This window comes from Mirounga angustirostris, unplaced genomic scaffold, assembly GCF_029215605.1.
Source record: "Mirounga angustirostris isolate CCGP_5_RB_7025 unplaced genomic scaffold, mMirAng1.0.hap1 SCAF_8, whole genome shotgun sequence".
NCBI lineage: Eukaryota > Metazoa > Chordata > Mammalia > Carnivora > Phocidae > Mirounga > Mirounga angustirostris.
Window position 1 is genome coordinate 135,609,233 of NW_026991716.1, and position 18,154 is coordinate 135,627,386.

Here is an 18,154-nt window from a genome sequence, read left to right on the forward strand (position 1 = left end):
TAACCTATGCTCTACCCGTTAGCGTTGCAGATTCCTGGATCATTATATTTTGGTAAATACTGTATTCTTAGAGAGGAAGAAGTCTGCATCATCCCCAGTTCTGGGTGGTGACCTCACTCAAGTTAAATCCAGCTGTTTTCTCGCCTGGCCCCTTCCCAGCCCCTTCCCATCCCGAGTGATGGTCAGCACTTAGCCACGGTCCTACATGCAAGACGGGACTGACCATTCCTGCCACTTCCCATCACACAGGCTTGTTCTGCGACCCAAGGCCGGCATTTCGTAGACACTTAGAGTGTGCCAGGCACCTTCCTACGTGCTCTACCATTTAATCGTTATATCAGCCCTGTGACGCACATACTGTCTCAAAATCGCGCAGGCCATGAGAAAACTAACACATAAAATCCAAATAACTGGCCCCGAATCTCATTGCCGGTGAGTGGCTTCCGGCTCGAGCATTATGCCTGGACCTACTGTCTTCCTCTGCCTGTATGTGAAACGGCCTTGTCACAGGGACGCCTTCTGCGCATAGAAGGAGGTATCTGTGAGCCAAAGAGAGCTGTTTTCTCCTTGTTTCCTCCAGCTCCTTTCTGGAGGGCAACGCGAGTGTCTGCGGTCCCTAATCAAGAGGTCTCACCTAAATACTTCGGAGGGCCGAGATGCACTTGTAGGGGATGCACCGAGGTATATATTTAGACCTGTCAGTTCTAAACACAATTAGAAATCCTACCTCACCCCACCCTTAAGCATCCGAAGCCTTTGCAGTCACGGTATACCTTAAAAACTGGGAAATCTAATTTTAAAAGTCTCACAACGTTACATTCAGTTCACAGAGTAAAACAAGCTGCCTCTGAACAGCCCTGAAACTATTTTTCCAAAATAAAAACTCAGTGGGGTGTAGGGACCAAAGTGGCGAGGTCTGCAAAGATGTAAAGGTATATTTTATTTGCCAGGAAAAACCCATGTCACTGAATGGGCTGCACTTCTGTATGGAGAATAGCTCTCCCAGCGAGCATCAGCTTCAGTACAAGCAATCCCGCTGAGGCACAAACCCTTCAGAAAGTGTAGGGCCTGTTCTCTCAACAGTCAGCTCTTCCCTTTTTCCCCTTTTTTAAACTACCGTTTTTATGGCAACATTATCGTTTTAACTGCACAAAAGAGCTTGGGTTGCAGATGCACTTCTGACAATACATTCTTCTCAGTGGTCCACACGGTCCGAAGTCTGGGGGAACTGGAGGCAGGGAAGGGAGGGCGTCCTGTAGCGAGCCTCCCGGTCAGGGCACGGCCCAGGCGGCCTCACGCCGAGCACACGGGGCTGGTGGGCTTGCTTCTCTGTTCTCCGCGCTGCTCAAGACGCCCTGCTCAGCCGGACAGAAGGACACGCAGACTGGTCAGTGGGGTAGTGAGGAACAACAGCTCCATAACCAAAACCAGCCTTCTCCAGAACTAGCATTAAGGAAAATGAAATATATTTATTGTCCAAGGAGGAAAAAAAAAAATTATTCCAAACCGTTTGCCCTGTTGGGGTCTCCTACACTACAAAATTTTTAAAAACAAATTTTCAGCCAAACTCTGTGTTCTTAGAAGTCCGTTTTCCCCATCAGAAGGCAATTACGGTGTATTTCTTAGCAGCCCATCCAGGCAAACTAAACGAAAAGACTCCTAGGAAACGTGCTGGACGGCTTTTGAAATGGACACTCTGAGGCAGCCTAAATCCCGGATCCCTTGGCCATGTCAGCCTTGTGACTCATCCGTCCGCGCTCCGGTTTTGATGTGGCGTGGCTGGCGTGGGCTGAACGTCATTCCGCCAGCCTCTGGCAGTAGAGCCCCTGAGCCCTTGGGGGCGCCACGATCGTCACCGGTCGCTGGCTGGGTGGTGCCCCTCGCCGGAGCTCCGGGCTACGGTCTTGCAGGGACTCGAGCAAGTCCATGAGAGAAAGTTCCCGAACGAAACGTGGGCAAGGCCGGGGGTACAGCTGCCTCTGGGAGGTGCCATGGGGATCTCATTATAATAAGCCTGCATAACTTTGTGGAGTTCTAATGAACAGCTGCAGGAATCACCTCCCCGAGTGGCCTGGGCCGCCTGGAAGCTGGGGGGCGTTGGGGGGTGGGGCTGGGGTGGGGGTGGGGGGCCAGGGAGCTCCGCATTCAGTTAGTAAATCTGTAACCAAAAACCCATCCATCTTTGCTGGCAGGTGGCTGACTGCATTTCTATTATTAGCTGACAGGTGATGTCACAAAACCTGTCATGGAGCCAACTAGGGAATCCTCAGTGGAAGATAAATGAGAAAGGGGTTCAGGTTATAAACAAAGGTGCCCTCTGGGTGACCTCTAGTCACAGTAGACTGGGACATATCAGCTATCCTTCCTTCTCCCTTTCCTCCTTCCCGCAACCCCAGCCAGAATTAGGGCACCAGGTTCGTGCTGTGTAAATTATCTTCCCAGCTAGGAGTCTGGCTGTACAGTCTGAAGTGTGTGAATGTACTTAACCTTCAATAACCTTTCCATTGTTTACTTTCGAGTATACATTTGTAGCTTCTGGCAAAAGGTAGGGAGATCCTACAGCGTGCGCCAGCCTCATCTATTAATGGAGCTTTAAGAGGTTGGGTTCATTTTTTTTTTTTTCCTGAAAGGAAAGGAAAAAACACTGGCAGAGGGAAGAATTTTTCTTTTCTTTTTTTTTTTTTATTAGCTGTAAATGTGAATACTTGTAAATAAGGGTCATTCTGAAATCACAGCCTGTGAACCATGTTTCCAGGGAAGCCGTACGGTCTGCCGTGTGGAGTGTGGTCTGTGATTTGGGAAGCATGTTATTTCTCCCGCCAACTCTGGGGCAGACACAGCTGTAGGATTATCCTTACACAGTTACAAAAGACGCCACTTTTTTCTTTTATTACAGTCTACTTATTTAATATGTATTTCCAGGGTTTCACCAAAATATGATTTATAAGCAATGCATTACTAAGCTTTTCTTTTGCCATAGCTACATTAAAAAGATTTCTACTTTTCAAGTCAGTCTTCCCTGCACCTCCCAGAGCTGCCCTGAGTCACTGTGGTCCTGGGGAACTCAGGGGACTCCTTATACAGCCCTGGTGGCCCATGCTCAGGACTCACTCCCAAGCAGGCCAGGCCCGGGGGCCTGATCTCACCAGAGACCTCCTGTTCTGCTGAGGCTTTCTGAGTGGAAGTGCTAGACTCATTTCCATCTCAGACTCCCTCCCAGCGCGCTCTGTAATCTGCGGTGATTTGTTGAACCCCATTTCCTCGACAGTTAGATGTGGCTGATGGTAATTGTAGTGAGTCTTGGACACCTCCTAGGAAAGGGACTCCAGATAATAGCATATACAGTATTGTCACTTCCAGGCAGCCAGTGATTCTGCCATTCGTGACGGTTCTGAAAGCATTTATTGTAAACTGCATGAGAGCAGGAATTTTTGTCTTTTTTGTCAGTTTGGGCCACTGGTGCATTCAGGAGTAGAAAAAACAATATAGTAAGCCATATAGAAAGTATGTTATTTATTCAATAAGTATTCGTTTAATTAACAAGTGAAGGCAATGTCTATTGGGCACCTAACATGCAAAGGATGCTGATAAAGCAGGAACCCTTAAAATATTATGTTTTCCAATGAGATGAGTTTAAGTTTTGAAAAGATCTGCTCGGGGTGCCTGGGTGGCTCAGTCGTTAAGCGTCTGCCTTCGGCTCAGGTCGTGATCCCAGGATCCTGGGATCGAGCCCCGCATCGGGCTCCCTGCTCAGCGGGAAGCCTGCTTCTCCCTCTCCCACTCACCCTGCTTGTGTTTCCTCTCTCGCTGTGTCTCTCTCTGTCAAATAAATAAATAAAATCTTTAAAAAAAAAAAAAAAGAAAGAAAAGATCTGCTCAATTCTGAGCTGTTATTATAGCGTAATTATAGTTAAAGCCAAATCTCAGGACTCTGATAATGACATTAAAGAACTCCAAAGAGCATGACTTCGGTTTTGTAATAACAAATCTGATTCCATAGCTCTAAAAATGGCTTTATTAATGACATAGCATAGACACGTCCAGACATTGAGGAGGCATTGAAGTGACATAAGGCTCATTACTAATTTGTATCATTGCGTTTCGACTTGAACATTTCTCATTGCCTAAGATCTGGTACTAATTTTTCTAATTTTTTCCCTAAAATAGCACAATAGCCCATCAAATCGGTATACCAAATTTTTCCTTACTCTCAGACATTTAGATTATCTCCGTTATAAACAACACTGAAATAAACATTTTTCTGCTTAAAGCCTTCTTTTATATTAGATTATTTTCTTGAGATAAATACCCAGGAAAGCAATCGCCCAGTCAAGAGGTATAAATATGTTTTATGGCTCACAAATGAAGTATGTTGCCAAGTAGATTACTAAAAAAAAAAAAAAAGTTACTAATTTTCACAATAAACAATATAAGAGCAACTAATTTTACTACGTCGTTACCAGTAAGGGATATTGTCACTGTTTCTAACAAGATGGTGTCATGTTGTCCTTTTTTTTTGATAAGTGGGAAGGATGAGCTTACTTGATAACCTCTCGTTTTTTCCTTCTTTTCTTTTGGTACTACTACTGCCAGCTAACTCAGGATCCTTGCAAGGTCCACAGACCCCCCAGTCAACTGGCAGTAACTCGATGGCAGAGGTCCCCGGTGACCTGAAGCCCCCGACCCCAGCCTCCACCCCTCACGGACAGATGACCCCGATGCAAGGTGGAAGGTATGCGAAAGCATCTCCGTGAGCCCCACGACATCCGATTTGTGGAGAAGTGGTGTTCTGTCGCGAGTTTTTAAATATTGATTACTACGTGTCATTTTTTTTTTTTTTTTGGATGGTTTTCACATCAATTTTCAAGTTAGGCTTTTTTCTGAGCAAGCGTTTGGTGGCCACTCCTGCCACTTCATGGTGCTTTCCTTCTCCTCATCTCTTCAGAAGCGGTACAGTCAGCGTGCACGACCCATTCTCAGACGCCAGTGATTCATCATTCCCGAAACGGAACTCCATGACTCCGAGCGCCCCCTACCAGCAGGGCATGAGCATGCCCGACGTGATGGGAAGGATGCCCTATGAACCCAACAAGGACCCCTTTGGTGGAATGAGAAAAGGTAAGTGCAGAGGGACCTCTGCCCAGGCTTGGTGCAGAGGACATTCTTCTCCCTGCCGTCCCGCAACCAATTCACTTACCCATTCGAGACATAGCTGAGTCCCAGCTCCTCAACCTACTAAATTTCTGGCCTTGGGGGAAGCCTCAGTTTCCTCATCTAGAAACTGGGGTAATAATAGGACCTGCCTAAAGGGTGTGATGAGGCTTAGTTGAGTTAGTGCACAAAAAGCCCATTGGAGAATGACTAACACGCGCATGCGCAGGCATGCTCGTGGTGCTCCCTGGCCTCACAGATGATGTCCTGTGGGACGGGCTGGGCGAGGGCCAGGTGCGGGGTGGTGTGTTGATAAATCAGACAGAGTTCCTGCTGGGGTTGACAGTGTCTTGGGGAACAAACAAATATATAATTAAATATGGTGGTTGATGGAAGAAAGGACCTGATGGAAAAGAAACAAAAAGGAAGAAAGGACACAAAGTGCAGGGATATGGGGTGGGGGTCGTGGGAGGGAAGGACATCCCCCTGAGAAAGGGTGGTCGGGAGGGGAGGGCTTTGAGGAGATGTCGGTTATCCGCGGAGACCTGAGGAATGAGGAGTCAGTCAGAGAAGAGCAGGGAGTCGGGGGAGGCTCGAGGCAGGACAGGGGTTGGCATGTTTGAGGAGGTAGAGGCATCTGGGGCACAGTGAGCCCGGGGGGGCAGGCCGAGCGCACGGAAGCCATCGGGACCACTGGGGCCAGAACCTTTCAGCCTTCATGGGCCTGTGGATGAGTTTGGACCCTAGCTGAAAGATGTTCTGCAGGAAGTGACACGACTGGGTTTTTGTTAAAAAATAAAAAACTGGTGGGGCGCCTGGGTGGCTCAGCCAGTTAAGCATCTGCCTTCAGCTCAGGTCATTATCTCAGGGTCCCGGGATCGAGCTCCGCATCGGGCTCCCTGCTCAGCGGGGATCCTGCTTCTCCCTCTGCCCACCACCCACCCAGTCATGCTCTCTCTAGCTCTCTCTCTTTCAAATAAATAAAATCGTATAAATAAATAAACAAGTGGCAACTGTGGCGAATGTGTTGGGGGGACCCCTGTGAGAGCCCAGGGGAGAAATGACGGGGTGGAGTCAGCTCCCAGCAGTGAAGAGAGAGAAGGGGACGTGCTCGCTGTGGTTGGTGAAAGAACAGGCCGCGCGGCTGGAGTGAACGTGGGGGTCACGGGACGAAGCAAGTGATAGGGACCAAGAGGGTGACGTTACTACCTTGGAGATGCACGACTGGGAAGTAGAGGCTCACTGTTCGAGCCTGCACTGGGGACAGGAGGGAGAGGAAGGAGAGAGGGAAAGCCCAAGGTGACTGAGGTGGTAGGTGGTGGAGCGTGTCTGTCTGAAGCCGGGCAGAGCGTTGGAATTAGGAATCATTTTAGAGAACTAAGCAGAGAAGTGGGATGGAGAACTGTGGGGTGGATGGGATCGCCGAGAACGTGGGAGAGTTCTGACCGACGTTAGCAAACACCCAGCGGGGGTGTTTCCCTTTATGCTGCTCAGTCCCTGGCGTTCGCTTGGCACTGAGAACAGAGCATCTAAGCCTCCGCCCTTTGAGCGCCTCCCGAGGCACACAGACTCCAAGTGCTCTTTGGCACTCTTCCAAATGCAGCCGGGCCGTGAAATTGAGGCATGATGTGAATATCATTGAAAAAAATACCGAAAAGTAGTGAATACTATTTTTACGGAAGTACTTCTTCCGGCATCCCTTAAAACAATAGTACTTCTGTTCGATTTAGATATTCAGGGTATGCAAATTTCTTGATATCTTGTCTTAAGTGGAGAGAAACATAAAGCCCAAAGCCGTGTTTTCACAACTATTATGGACCAGTGAAAAATAAAAATGAATAATTTCAAATTTATAAGTATTAGGCATGAATCATTTAATTAACAAATGAGATTATGTTTAATATCTATTTCTTACGTAACATTTCAGATACCTGTTATACCACGTAAGAGAATCTATAATTTTTCCTTTCAAAACATTTCAGAGTTGCTTATTCCGAGTAAATATTCTGCAGAACATGCAATAAATCCCTAAGCTCAGAAATTCACAAGCCTTGTACGTGTTGGAGGTAGCTATTTTTCTTCGTGGTATGAGATAGTAGAAAGAACATTCTGTTACTGCTGATGGTGGTTGTATCACATTTTTAGACTCTGAAAATTTGACAATAACAAGGGAAAAATAACTAGTAGTGTTTGGAATCCGGCCTCAAAAGTTAGGTGAACCATTCCAGTATCCTGCCTATATGCTATATTGGACATAGGGGGTTACATTGCTTTTGTTTCTGTATGCCTGCGGTTTTTCTTACTCTGAAAATAAATGGGGGGGTGATTGTGGATCACCTTGTTAGACACTCACTACCTATATAATGTGTTTGCATCCACCGTGTAAATGATACAGTGGCTCAGAGGGAAGGCCCTTCTCACGTTTCCCCGGGATATTGCAGCTCACCTGCTACCTCACAATGCTGGTGTATTTAGCACCAAATTAAAGCAGATGAGCAGAAAAGCCACAGAAAACAGGTTTTTGTATAGCCCTGTCCCTGTTATAATAAAGGTTTACCTTCCTCGGTTCACATTATTCTGTGCGTGAACTTGGGGTGCTCTGACTCGTCATGTAACGACCAGCATCGGGGGCAGCCGTGCTTTGTTGCTGCTCCTGGACTCTCGTGTGGTGATGGGGGCCGTGCCAGAGACCGTCTGAGCCTCCGTGGCCGGAGCAACCTCAGCCCCAGCCGCCTGCCTGCCCCACCAGCTCCCTGCACGCGTTACTGACTGACCGGCCCATTACTTGCTTACAAGTGAACAACAAGTGAATATTTACATACTGTATATCTAAACAGTATATTTTAAATATCCATTAGTATCTGTACACATAATCCTATTTTTTTTCTTTTGAGAGGGAGAGGAAAGGGGGGAGGAGTTGGGGGGGGGGGAGAGGATCCCAAGCAGGCTTCCACGCCCAGCGCAGAGCCCGACTCGGGGCTCAATCCCATGACCCTGAGATTGTGACCTGAGCCGAAACCAAGAGTCAGACGCTCAACCGACTGAGCCACCCAGGGTCCCCCACCTACTTTTTCTTCATCTGAGAGAGAGAGAGAGAGCACAGCACAGGGGAGGGCCAGAGGAAGCAGCAGACTCCCCACTGAGCGGGGAGCCCAACGCGGGACTCAGTCATGACCCGAGCCGAAGGCAGACGCTTAATCGACTGAGCCACCCAGGCGCCCCTGCCTTTTCTTTTTAATGCTCTAGTACTGAACGGGTTGTTTCATAATTTGCTGTTATAAAAAATGATGCAGGGGCGCCTGGGTGGCTCAGTCGTTAAGCGACTGCCTTTGGCTCAGGTCATGGTCCCAGGGTCCTGGGATCAAGCCCCACATCGGGCTCCCTGCTTGGCGGGGAGCCTGCTTCTCCCTCTCCCACTCCCCCTGCTTGTGTTCCCTCTCTCGCTGTGTCTCTCTCTGTCAAATAAATAAATAAAATCTTCAAAAAAAAAAATGATGCCGTGATTATTGACTGATGTAGCTGTTTTTTTCACACCTGTAATTGTGTTTCTATGAAATAGATTCCTAAAGGAATAACTAAATCAAGGGATCTGAACTTTTATTTTAGTTTACTGAGTGTCTTTTACTACATAACGAACTGCCACCCGAAGTGGCTTTCAACACCAGCGTTTGGTTGCATCTCACAGTTCCCTGATGGGCGGGGTGGTTCTTCGTTGCATGTGTTGTGTCAGCTTGGGACATGAGGCGCCTGCTGTCGTCAGGGAGACTGATTGGGAACTCTGCTGGAGCTGGGATGTCCCTTGAAGGGTTGGTGTCATCCGGAGGCTCTGTTGGGAACTCATCAGGAGCTGTCGCTTGGGGGCCTCCTCCAGGGGCCGTCCCACGGAACTTCCAGGGTGCCTCATGACCTGGTGGGTGGGTTACCAGAAGGAGCACTTCAGGAGGACGCCCCAGTTGCCAGCACATAGAACCCTCTGCGGCATCGCATTTGCCAGTGCCCCGTGGGTCAATGCTGGTCACATGACCACGCCAGAACGCACTGTGGGCGGGGACCTCATAGGCTGTCAGTACTCTTGGGGGTCATCAGAATATAGCACTCCCGTAACAGGTATCAACAAAAGTTAGGCCAATGTAGTACTCTTCACATGAGCATGTCAGAGTGTGTGGACCCTCACTCCCCCACCAGGAATGACCATTATCGGTCCTTTTAATATTTGCCCATCGGATTAGGGGAGGGGAAAGTCTCATAACTGTTTTAACTTGGATTTCTTTAATTATTAGTGAAGTCACACATCTTTTCATATATTGATTAGCCACTTATTTTTCTTTTTCTCTGAATGTCCATTTTTTTGCCCATTTTTTTAATCTGATGGTCTTTTTTTCTTACTGGCTTTTTAAGAATTTTTTTGTGTATCAAGGAATTAAGCTATTTAATTATCCCCCTTAATGTCTGTCTACCTCTGTTTTTACATTTATAAAATGGAAAGTAACATCAGAACTTAATCTGCCGCCTGTTGACTTGAGCTTAAATAAAATGAAGTATGGGAAAGCTCAGTGCATCCCACCGGCGCTAGACTTCATTATCTGCACTTTTCTTCCAGCCCAGCAAATTCTATCAGCTCACCCAAGTCTAACCAGCTTTTGCTTCGTGTAACATAAAAGTAACCTTCCTAGGATGAAGAAAGGTAGTAGCACTGTATATCAATTAAGATTTGCATTAAAATGTTTAATTTGCCTACAGGCTAGTTTCTGGGCTTGACCCAATTTCCTTCAGGCTCTGAGCTGATGCTAATTTGTATATTTGACCTAATTGCCACTCTAGGCCCTGATAGAAATACTTGTATTTCATCCATTCTTGAGTTATTCCTAATTCCCTAGTGGGTTTCTTTATCCAGATTTTGCAGTGAGTCAGTAGATGGGTATTCATGTTAAGTTTTCTTACTTTTTTCCACTAGAACGGAAGGCAACTAGCTTTATTCAGACAGTTGACCCTTGAACAACATGGGTTTAAACCGCACAGGGCCACTTATACAGATTTTTTTTTTTCCAATAAATAGATGTACAGTACTATAAGTGTATTTTCTCTTACGATTTTCTTAACATTTTCTTTAGCTTTACTGTAAGAATACTGTATATGATACATGTACAAAATTTGTAGGGTTTTTTTTAAGATTTTATTTATGTGAGAGGGAGAGGGAGAGCACGAGCAGGGAGAGCGAGAGGGAGAAGCAGGCTCTCTGCTGAGCAGGGAGCCTGATGTGGGACTCGATCCCAGGACCCTGGGACCACAACCTGAGCCGAAGGCAAATGCTTAACTGACAAGCCACCCAGGTGCCCCTTTATTGTGTTATTTGTGTACATTATCAGTAAGGCTTCTGGGCAGCAGTCGCCTATGAGTAGTTAGGTTTTGGGGGAGTCCAAAGTTACACGTGGATTTTCACCTTTGAGGGGGTCAGCACCTCTTAAGCCCTGTGTGAAGGGCCACCTGTATGTGCATTTCATCTCTTCCTCACACCCACTGCAGGAGGCAGCATGACCAACCTTATTTCATAGATAAGGAATGAAACTCAGAAGTTTGGTAAGCACCCCAAGAAAGGGCCTGTGTTTGTTTCCTACATTACTTCATAACAAATTACCGCAACCTCAGCTGCCCAGAACAACATCCGTATAGGATCCCGCGTTCCTGTGGGCGCTCGGCTTGGGGCCCCCCACGGCAGACATCAGGGTGTCGGCCAGGACTCTGCTTATCTGCGGCGCAGGGGCCTCTTCTGAGCTCGTTGAGGTTGTTGGCAGATTTGGGTCCTTGCAGTTGTAGGACTGAGGTCTTGTCTTGAGGACAGTCGTCTGGGGGCCTTCACAGTCCTAGGGGCTGCCCCCCTTCCTAACATCTGGCCCTCTCCACTGCGTGATGGATGCTTCTTCAAGGCCAGCAGGAGAGTGTCTCTGACCGCTAGACACAGATTTAAGGGACTCACTTGGATAATCTCCCTTTTAGTTGACTGCCAGTCAGCTGATTGGTAACTTTAGTTACATCTGTGAAATCCCTTTAGCCATAAAATGTATGTAATCATGGGAGCAACACCTCACCATGTTGGTGGGTTCTGCTCATCCGCAAGGGAGGGGCTCCTATGAGGCTGTACATGGGGTAAGGGATAGGGATCTTGAGGTCCATCTTGACTCCAGACCTACACTCTTCGGCTTGTTTTGTTGTCAGCCACACTAAGAATAAGATAAATGTCTGCCGTATTGAGGATAACAAACGACTGGAAAGGGCTCTTTGGGCCCCTTGGCTTTCGCAAATGCCTCATTTTCTCTCTCTCCTTTAAAATGTTGCAGTGCCTGGAGGTAGTGAGCCCTTTATGACTCAAGGGCAGATGCCCACGAGCAGCATGCAGGACATGTATAACCAGAGTCCCTCCGCAGCGATGTCCAGTCTGGGCATGGGGCAGCGGCAGCAGTTTCCCTACGGAGCCAGCTACGATCGAAGGTGAGCGTTGTCTAAGAGGACCATGAGGTCTACCAGAGCCTCTCCCCGCACACACATCTCCGAGCCTGGTGACTGCTGACACGCACGCCACCTGCTCTCCTGCTGGACTTGGTAAGGCTGGGGTCGGGCGCCTGCCTCCACCGACGACCACAGCAGCAGCAGGAGGAGAAGGACCCCCGAGAGCTGGAGGCCCCGAGCCCCGGTGGCCCTGCCAGCCCCGGGCTGCGCCCCGCCCCTCCGGCTGCCTTGCGCGGCCCCGCCCAGCCCCCTTCCCGCCTGCAGCTCTTCCTCAGGCACGTGCTCGCAACCGGGGGCCACGCTGGGCTCCCCGCAGCCCCGGGTGACAGGGAGCTCTGGGAAGGTCTTCCCTCCTGGCGCTGGCTCCTCAGGTCTTTCCGCTCTTCCCTGCGAACGTCTTAAACAGAGAGCATACTTTGCTCTTTGAATAACGTCTTTGAGGAAAGCCCCGGCAGTCTTGTTTCCAGATGCTTCTTCTCAGGATGGCATCTGGGCATCGAGTAGCAAGTTGGGTTTCGGTGCTCATGCAGATTATTTTTGCTGAGGCAGAAGGACGGTCCTTGAAATGTCTCTTCGGGGTTAACAGGAAACCGGCTCACGGTAGACTTCTTTCTGTGAAGAAGGCCCCTTACTTACGCCTGCCCCCGACTTAAATACAGACCCTGAAAGCACCTTCCCCTGCTGGTATGTTCTTTGCCTCCTTAATACACAAGTGCTCAGAAGCAAAGTCGTTCACGTAATATCTGTGGTTTTTGAAGAAAATGGAGGCACATTAGAAGGCTCCGGTTCTAACTGTAGCCACAGCCCCAGGCTCGGGGTGGGGATGGCCTCGGCTCCGTTCCTTCAGGATCCCGTGTGGCGATGTTCCTCAGAGACTCCCTCCGTCACTGCTGCTCCCCCAGACCACGTGCTGGCCGTGGACAGGGGCGAATCGTGACAGTCGTGAGGAGGTTTCCGCTGGTGTGACACAAAGGCGAAGAAAGTTTGAAAGCCACTGTTTTATTACCAGAGAAGCTTTCTTTCTGGCATTTTCCATGCACCTGCTTCTTCAGACACAGCCATCACAAGCTTAAAGTGTTTTGGTTCTTTCTAGACTTAAGAATCTAGATTTCTCATTCTGACCCTGGCTGTGGTGTGGCGAACGTTTATTAGTGATGTCTGCATGAATCCGTTTCCCATCATGTTTAGTGTACTGGATTAGGGATTTTATTTCGATTTGTTTTTGAGGATCCAGAAGAAGCTTTCTTTTTTTCTTTTTCCTTTTTTTTTTTTTTTTTTTTTTGGCTGATGAGATTGGAAGAACACTTCTCCTGGAACATATATTCTTAACGGAGCCCAGGCAAATGTACCGTTCTGTTTCTCCTAGAAGACTTTCTAGAACTAGTTTAAGTCATTTTTGGCTCTACCACGTTAGGGTTTACCTTATGCTTCCTGAAAAGTGTTAACTTGTTTCGCTTAAATTTTACCTGCATCAGTTATTATTTCTTTCCTCCTAACGTAAGCTTCCTTCTAGCTGTTAATGCCCTTAGCACACGCTTCCTCTGTATCTGTTTTACCTGTGATGTTCTCCAAATCCATTTGTTTTCTTTCTTAGTCTCATTCCTTGACCAGTTTAGGAATATATTCAGTGCAAGTATCCTCTTTCTTACGGGATTCAATTAGTATACTAACAAAACCAGTTTATCCCTTTAAACTTCAACTCCATTGCTCTTTTACGCATGCTGTTTTTATGGTATTTATAGCTTCTCAATGTAATGGGAGTTGAAAAATAAATATTATACATTCCCATTTTCAGATTTAATAGGAGCACATTTAAATCAGCCCTGTCACTCTTTTAAGTCCCCTCTGTTACTCTTTTCTGTGGCCTTTTAGGGTCATGGGCCTTCAAAAGTTTGAGTAGTTACATTTTTACAATTAGTAGCTAACTCAGTATCATTTGGATTAATTGTGGAGTATTCTTTTAAAAAACTGAACATTTTGTATCCATAGTGAGAAAATAAGTAGAGACATTTTCCACGATTATAGGTCTGTGCTCTGGTACTCCTGGAAGTCCTGCTTTGATTCTTAAATTGTTTTTCTTGTCTCTGGCTCTCGTTAATACCTCCCGTCATGGGGTTGCATGACGCTCGCTGCCCGGGTCCGCGTCGGTGGGTGGGGCGGAGACTCTGCCCAGAGGTACAGGGGTGCCAGCCTATCTGGCCGGGGCTCCTCGCACACCTTCCAGCCAGGAGATTGGCAGCATTCCCAAAATGGGTGTTGCCATCCCTGTGGCTAAAAGTTAAAGTGCTGTTTCTGCTCGGCGTGCCTCTCTTGGAAAGTGTGTGCAGTGAAGGAAAGACAAGACCATTAAGGGGTGCGCGATTTCCAGAAATGAACTGTTGGTTTCTCTCTTGGCCTGACGTCCTTTGACAATGAAGTGTTCTTTGAATGCCTCACTCTAGGCATGAACCTTACGGGCAGCAGTACCCAGGCCAAGGCCCTGCCTCAGGACAGCCGCCATATGGAGGACACCAGCCCGGCCTGTATCCACAGCAGCCGGTGAGTCGGCGAGCGGGCATGCATCTCTGAGCTTTCTGTTTAAAACCCCAACTTGTGTTACTTCTGCAGAGTTTTAGGAAGTATAAGAAAAATGAGTAGCATTTATTGAACAATCAGGATCCGTTTGCTTATGCTAGAAAATATTGTTAGGATTTTGAAGTCAGCAAATTTTTAAAAAGCTCTGAATAGATGGTATCCTGAAACAAAGGTCACATGTTGTAGGAAGTAGAGGACGTTCAGCCTTGTCAAGAAGAATCAGCCCGAGTAAAGAATATTTTAAACACGTGTCTGTTGTGTGTATTGTCCTATCAAATGCCATTTTCGAATAGAAATTTGTCGGTGTTTTAAAGATGTGTAGATAAAAATAATTTAAAATATTAAATACCAAGATGAAATTTAATCGGCTTTTTAAAACTGAGATATTAATGACCAGGTATTTTGCCCACATAGGATGGGTGGGTGCTGGTTGATGCAACCGTAGATCCTGAATTGTGTAGGATAACCTTGCAGTAGCCCCTAGTGCTTCAGAGAATTGCACGTCGTGCTGTGGCTGTTCAGACACAGGAGTTTGCTATTTCTTTCTTTTTTTTTTTCTTAAAGGTTTTATTTATTTGAGAGAGAGAGTGCACACACGTGCGAGCGGGGCCATGGGGGGTGGGGCAAAGGGAGAAGGAGAAGGAGGAAGCAGACTCCCCTCTGAGTGGGGAGCCCGATGTGGGGCTCAATCCCACAATCGCAAGATCACGACCCGAGCCAAAACCAAAGAGTCAGACGCTCAACCGACTGAGCCACCCAGGCGCCCCAAGAATTTGCTATTTCTAAATAACTTTTCAGGTTTAAGACCTCTGGTAGCATAGAGGGGGTTTTAAACATTTAATTTTCCTGGAGCATGTATGTGCAGTAAATTGTATTATTAAACCAGCTGATCTTAAGCAATTTCCAAGTAAGGTGAAAGAACACTAATTATCACATCAGCATCTTTCTCACATCAGGAGGATCCCACCCTGGTCGAGTGCTGGTCCCCAGGGTGTCCCCAGGAGGGGAGCCTGATACACAGGAACACGGGCCCTGCTGTCAGAGGCTGGGGCCTGTGGGGCTTTCGGGGCAGACTCTGAGCTGCACTGCTGGAAGTCGGGGTGGGGGCCAGAGACTGTAGGGTGTCGGGGCAGCAGGTCCAGTCTGAGGAGCCGGATGCTATGTGGAGACATTCCTGCAAAGGTAGGCCTAAGGAATCCCTTGACTACAGGAGCCTCGCAGGCTGGCCCTCAGGAAGCTCCGTCCGTGCCAGGGCAAGCCCTCTTCCTCCCCGCTGAGGCCGTCTTCATGTAACCCCAGGCCCCCGTCCGGCGGTGCCCGTGTGGGGGTCTCCAGAGCTGTGCCCCTGTATTGCAGCCCTGGGAAATGCCAAGGGAGGAGGTACCAGGAAAAAGAGAGAGGAAGCCTTTCTTTCCCCAGAGAAAATGCCAAGCACATGCAGACAGCCTTCGGAAACCCTCTTCGGAGTACGTGACGCGGCTTTGTATAATCCTGAAATAGAGGGCATCAGTTGTTAGTCCTTAGTTGTTACAGGAGCTTCCCATATTCATTTTGAAATGAACCTTTTACCAGGTAATAACTGTTTTGCATAATTTAAGTGTGTGATGATACCTGTAAAAGCACATCAGTATATTTGTCTTGATATGCGTTTCAGAATTACAAACGCCATATGGACGGCATGTACGGGCCTCCAGCCAAACGCCACGAGGGAGACATGTACAGCATACAGTACGGCAACCAGCAGCAAGACGTGTATAACCAGTATGGGGGCTCTTACTCCGGACCGGACAGGAGGCCCGTCCAGGGACAGTACCCGTATCCCTACAACAGGGAGCGGATGCAGGGCCCGGGGCAGGTACAGCCGCATGGGATCCCGCCTCAGATGATGGGCGGCCCGATGCAGTCGTCCTCCAGCGAAGGGCCTCAGCAGAGCATGTGGGCGGCTCGCAACGATATGCCTTACCCCTACCAGAACAGGCAAGGCCCGGGCGGCCCCACCCAGGCACCTCCTTACCCCGGCATGAACCGCACGGATGATATGATGGTACCTGATCAAAGGATCAATCACGAGAGCCAGTGGCCTTCTCACGTCAGCCAACGTCAGCCTTATATGTCCTCTCCCGCCTCCATGCAGCCCATCACGCGCCCGCCTCAGTCATCCTACCAGACGCCACCATCGCTGCCAAATCACATCTCCAGAGCCCCCAGCCCTGCCTCCTTCCAGCGCTCCCTGGAGAGCCGCATGTCTCCAAGCAAGTCTCCCTTTCTGCCCTCCCTGAAGATGCAGAAGGTCCTGCCCACCGTCCCCACGGCCCAGGTCACGGGGCCGCCCCCCCAGCCGCCCCCCATCAGAAGGGAGATTACCTTTCCTCCTGGCTCCGTCGAGGCCTCACAGCCAGTTTTGAAACAAAGGCGAAAGATTACCTCAAAAGATATCGGTAAGCATTGCGGGCCTTGGCCTGAAATGAATCCCAGTTGTGATCGAGAATTTTAATTTTAGTTTAGATTTAGCTCCTGTTAATCTCCAAAGGATGAAATTCTTAGGACGGCAAACTATCAAGACATGTTTTTGTGCAGGAGCGGCAGCTGAAAGCTGCTGATCTGAGTTAAGAAACAGTGCCAGAGAGGAGCGTGAGTTTACAATGGTATTTTTACACGTGAGTGTTATTTGTGTGAGAGAGTAGAGCTCCAAGTGAGAGACCAGGGGATCCTCAGTGACCATGTTTTATACTACAGTTTGAGCTGAAAGATTGGGCCGCAACCAAGCGCTTGATTTCTGCAGTGGTGAGCCTCACGGCTGAGAGGCTAATGAAATGCTCGGGTGGCCTGAGAAAATTTGAAGGCGAGCCACTCTGTAATTTGGGGAACCCCAGACAGACAGTGAGCTTTCCTGGGAAAAAGTAGAAGCCTGCGTATAGTATGTAGATAAATATATAATATAATATACAGAATTTGATATGATGTGGTGTGTAGGTCGCACTGGTAGATATGGGCCAAGGAACGATTTCAGTTGGATGCCGATGTTGTTTGCTCATTCTGTTTGGGATGTTCTGAATACTAATCCCAGATCTGGAATATCTAGGAGTACACACAGTTTTTGTGCATTATTTTTGAAGTACTTTTAATATAGCAAAGGAAATGACAGACCTTGGTTTTATAAGAAACAGTCTTTTCAAAAACCTTAAAATCACTTGACTTGAAATCATTAAGAGTGACTAGAAAATCAAAGATACTAAAGATTTTTTTCAACCACTGGAATTAAGGACATATCCGGGCAGAGCAGGGGAGAGAAGTAAGGCCTTACAGAGAGGGATGCTGGAGACGAGAAGGAGATGCAGACAGACACTGAGCACCGTTTTATATGAGGAAATATATATGTAAAAATATGCACATGTGTTTGTGTGTTTATGTATGTGTGTGTGCATATGTTTGAATAAATAAATGTATTTAAATTTTTTATGAAATTTCTCTGCGCGTCTTAGATCAGCATTTCTCATCAGCCTGGGGAAATTTATGTTCCCTTATTTGAAAAAGAAAGTTCGCTTTTTCTGTTACCAAAGTATTGTATGCCTCTTAGAAAATACGGAAAGCAGATGAAATTGCAATAGAGGTGGAAACCCACGCCCCCCCAGCGCGTGCGATTGCTGCTGGTATCTGGTGCGGGCTCTTTCTCTGCTGAGTTCTTTTTTTTTTTTTTTTTTTTTAAATTTTTTTTTTTTTTAATTTATTCATTTGAGACACAGAGATACAGAGAGAGAGAGAGAGAGAAAGCATGAGCAGGGAGAGAGGCAGAGGGAGAGGAAGAAGCAGGCTCCTCGCTGAGCCAGGAGCCCGATGCGGGGCTCGATCCCAGGACCCTGGGATCATGACCTGAGCTGAAGGCAGACGCTTAACCATCTGAGCCACCCAGGCGCCCCCTCTGCTG

The 18,154-nt window shown here is 47.8% G+C and overlaps 1 protein-coding gene across 10 annotated transcripts in view; it reads left to right on the forward strand.

Annotated features, from left to right (window-relative positions):
* ARID1B (AT-rich interaction domain 1B) overlaps nucleotides 1–18,154 on the forward strand; it is a 439,835-nt gene that overhangs the window by 414,034 nt on the left and 7,647 nt on the right. For all 10 annotated transcript variants that reach the window (XM_045865795.3, XM_045865798.3, XM_064598272.1 and 7 more), the window contains 5 exons: nucleotides 4,594–4,732; nucleotides 4,946–5,118; nucleotides 11,487–11,637; nucleotides 14,097–14,193; nucleotides 15,884–16,667. In XM_045865795.3, the coding sequence (XP_045721751.2) occupies nucleotides 4,594–4,732; nucleotides 4,946–5,118; nucleotides 11,487–11,637; nucleotides 14,097–14,193; nucleotides 15,884–16,667 (1,344 nt within the window). The remainder of the gene's footprint in view (nucleotides 1–4,593; nucleotides 4,733–4,945; nucleotides 5,119–11,486; nucleotides 11,638–14,096; nucleotides 14,194–15,883; nucleotides 16,668–18,154) is intronic.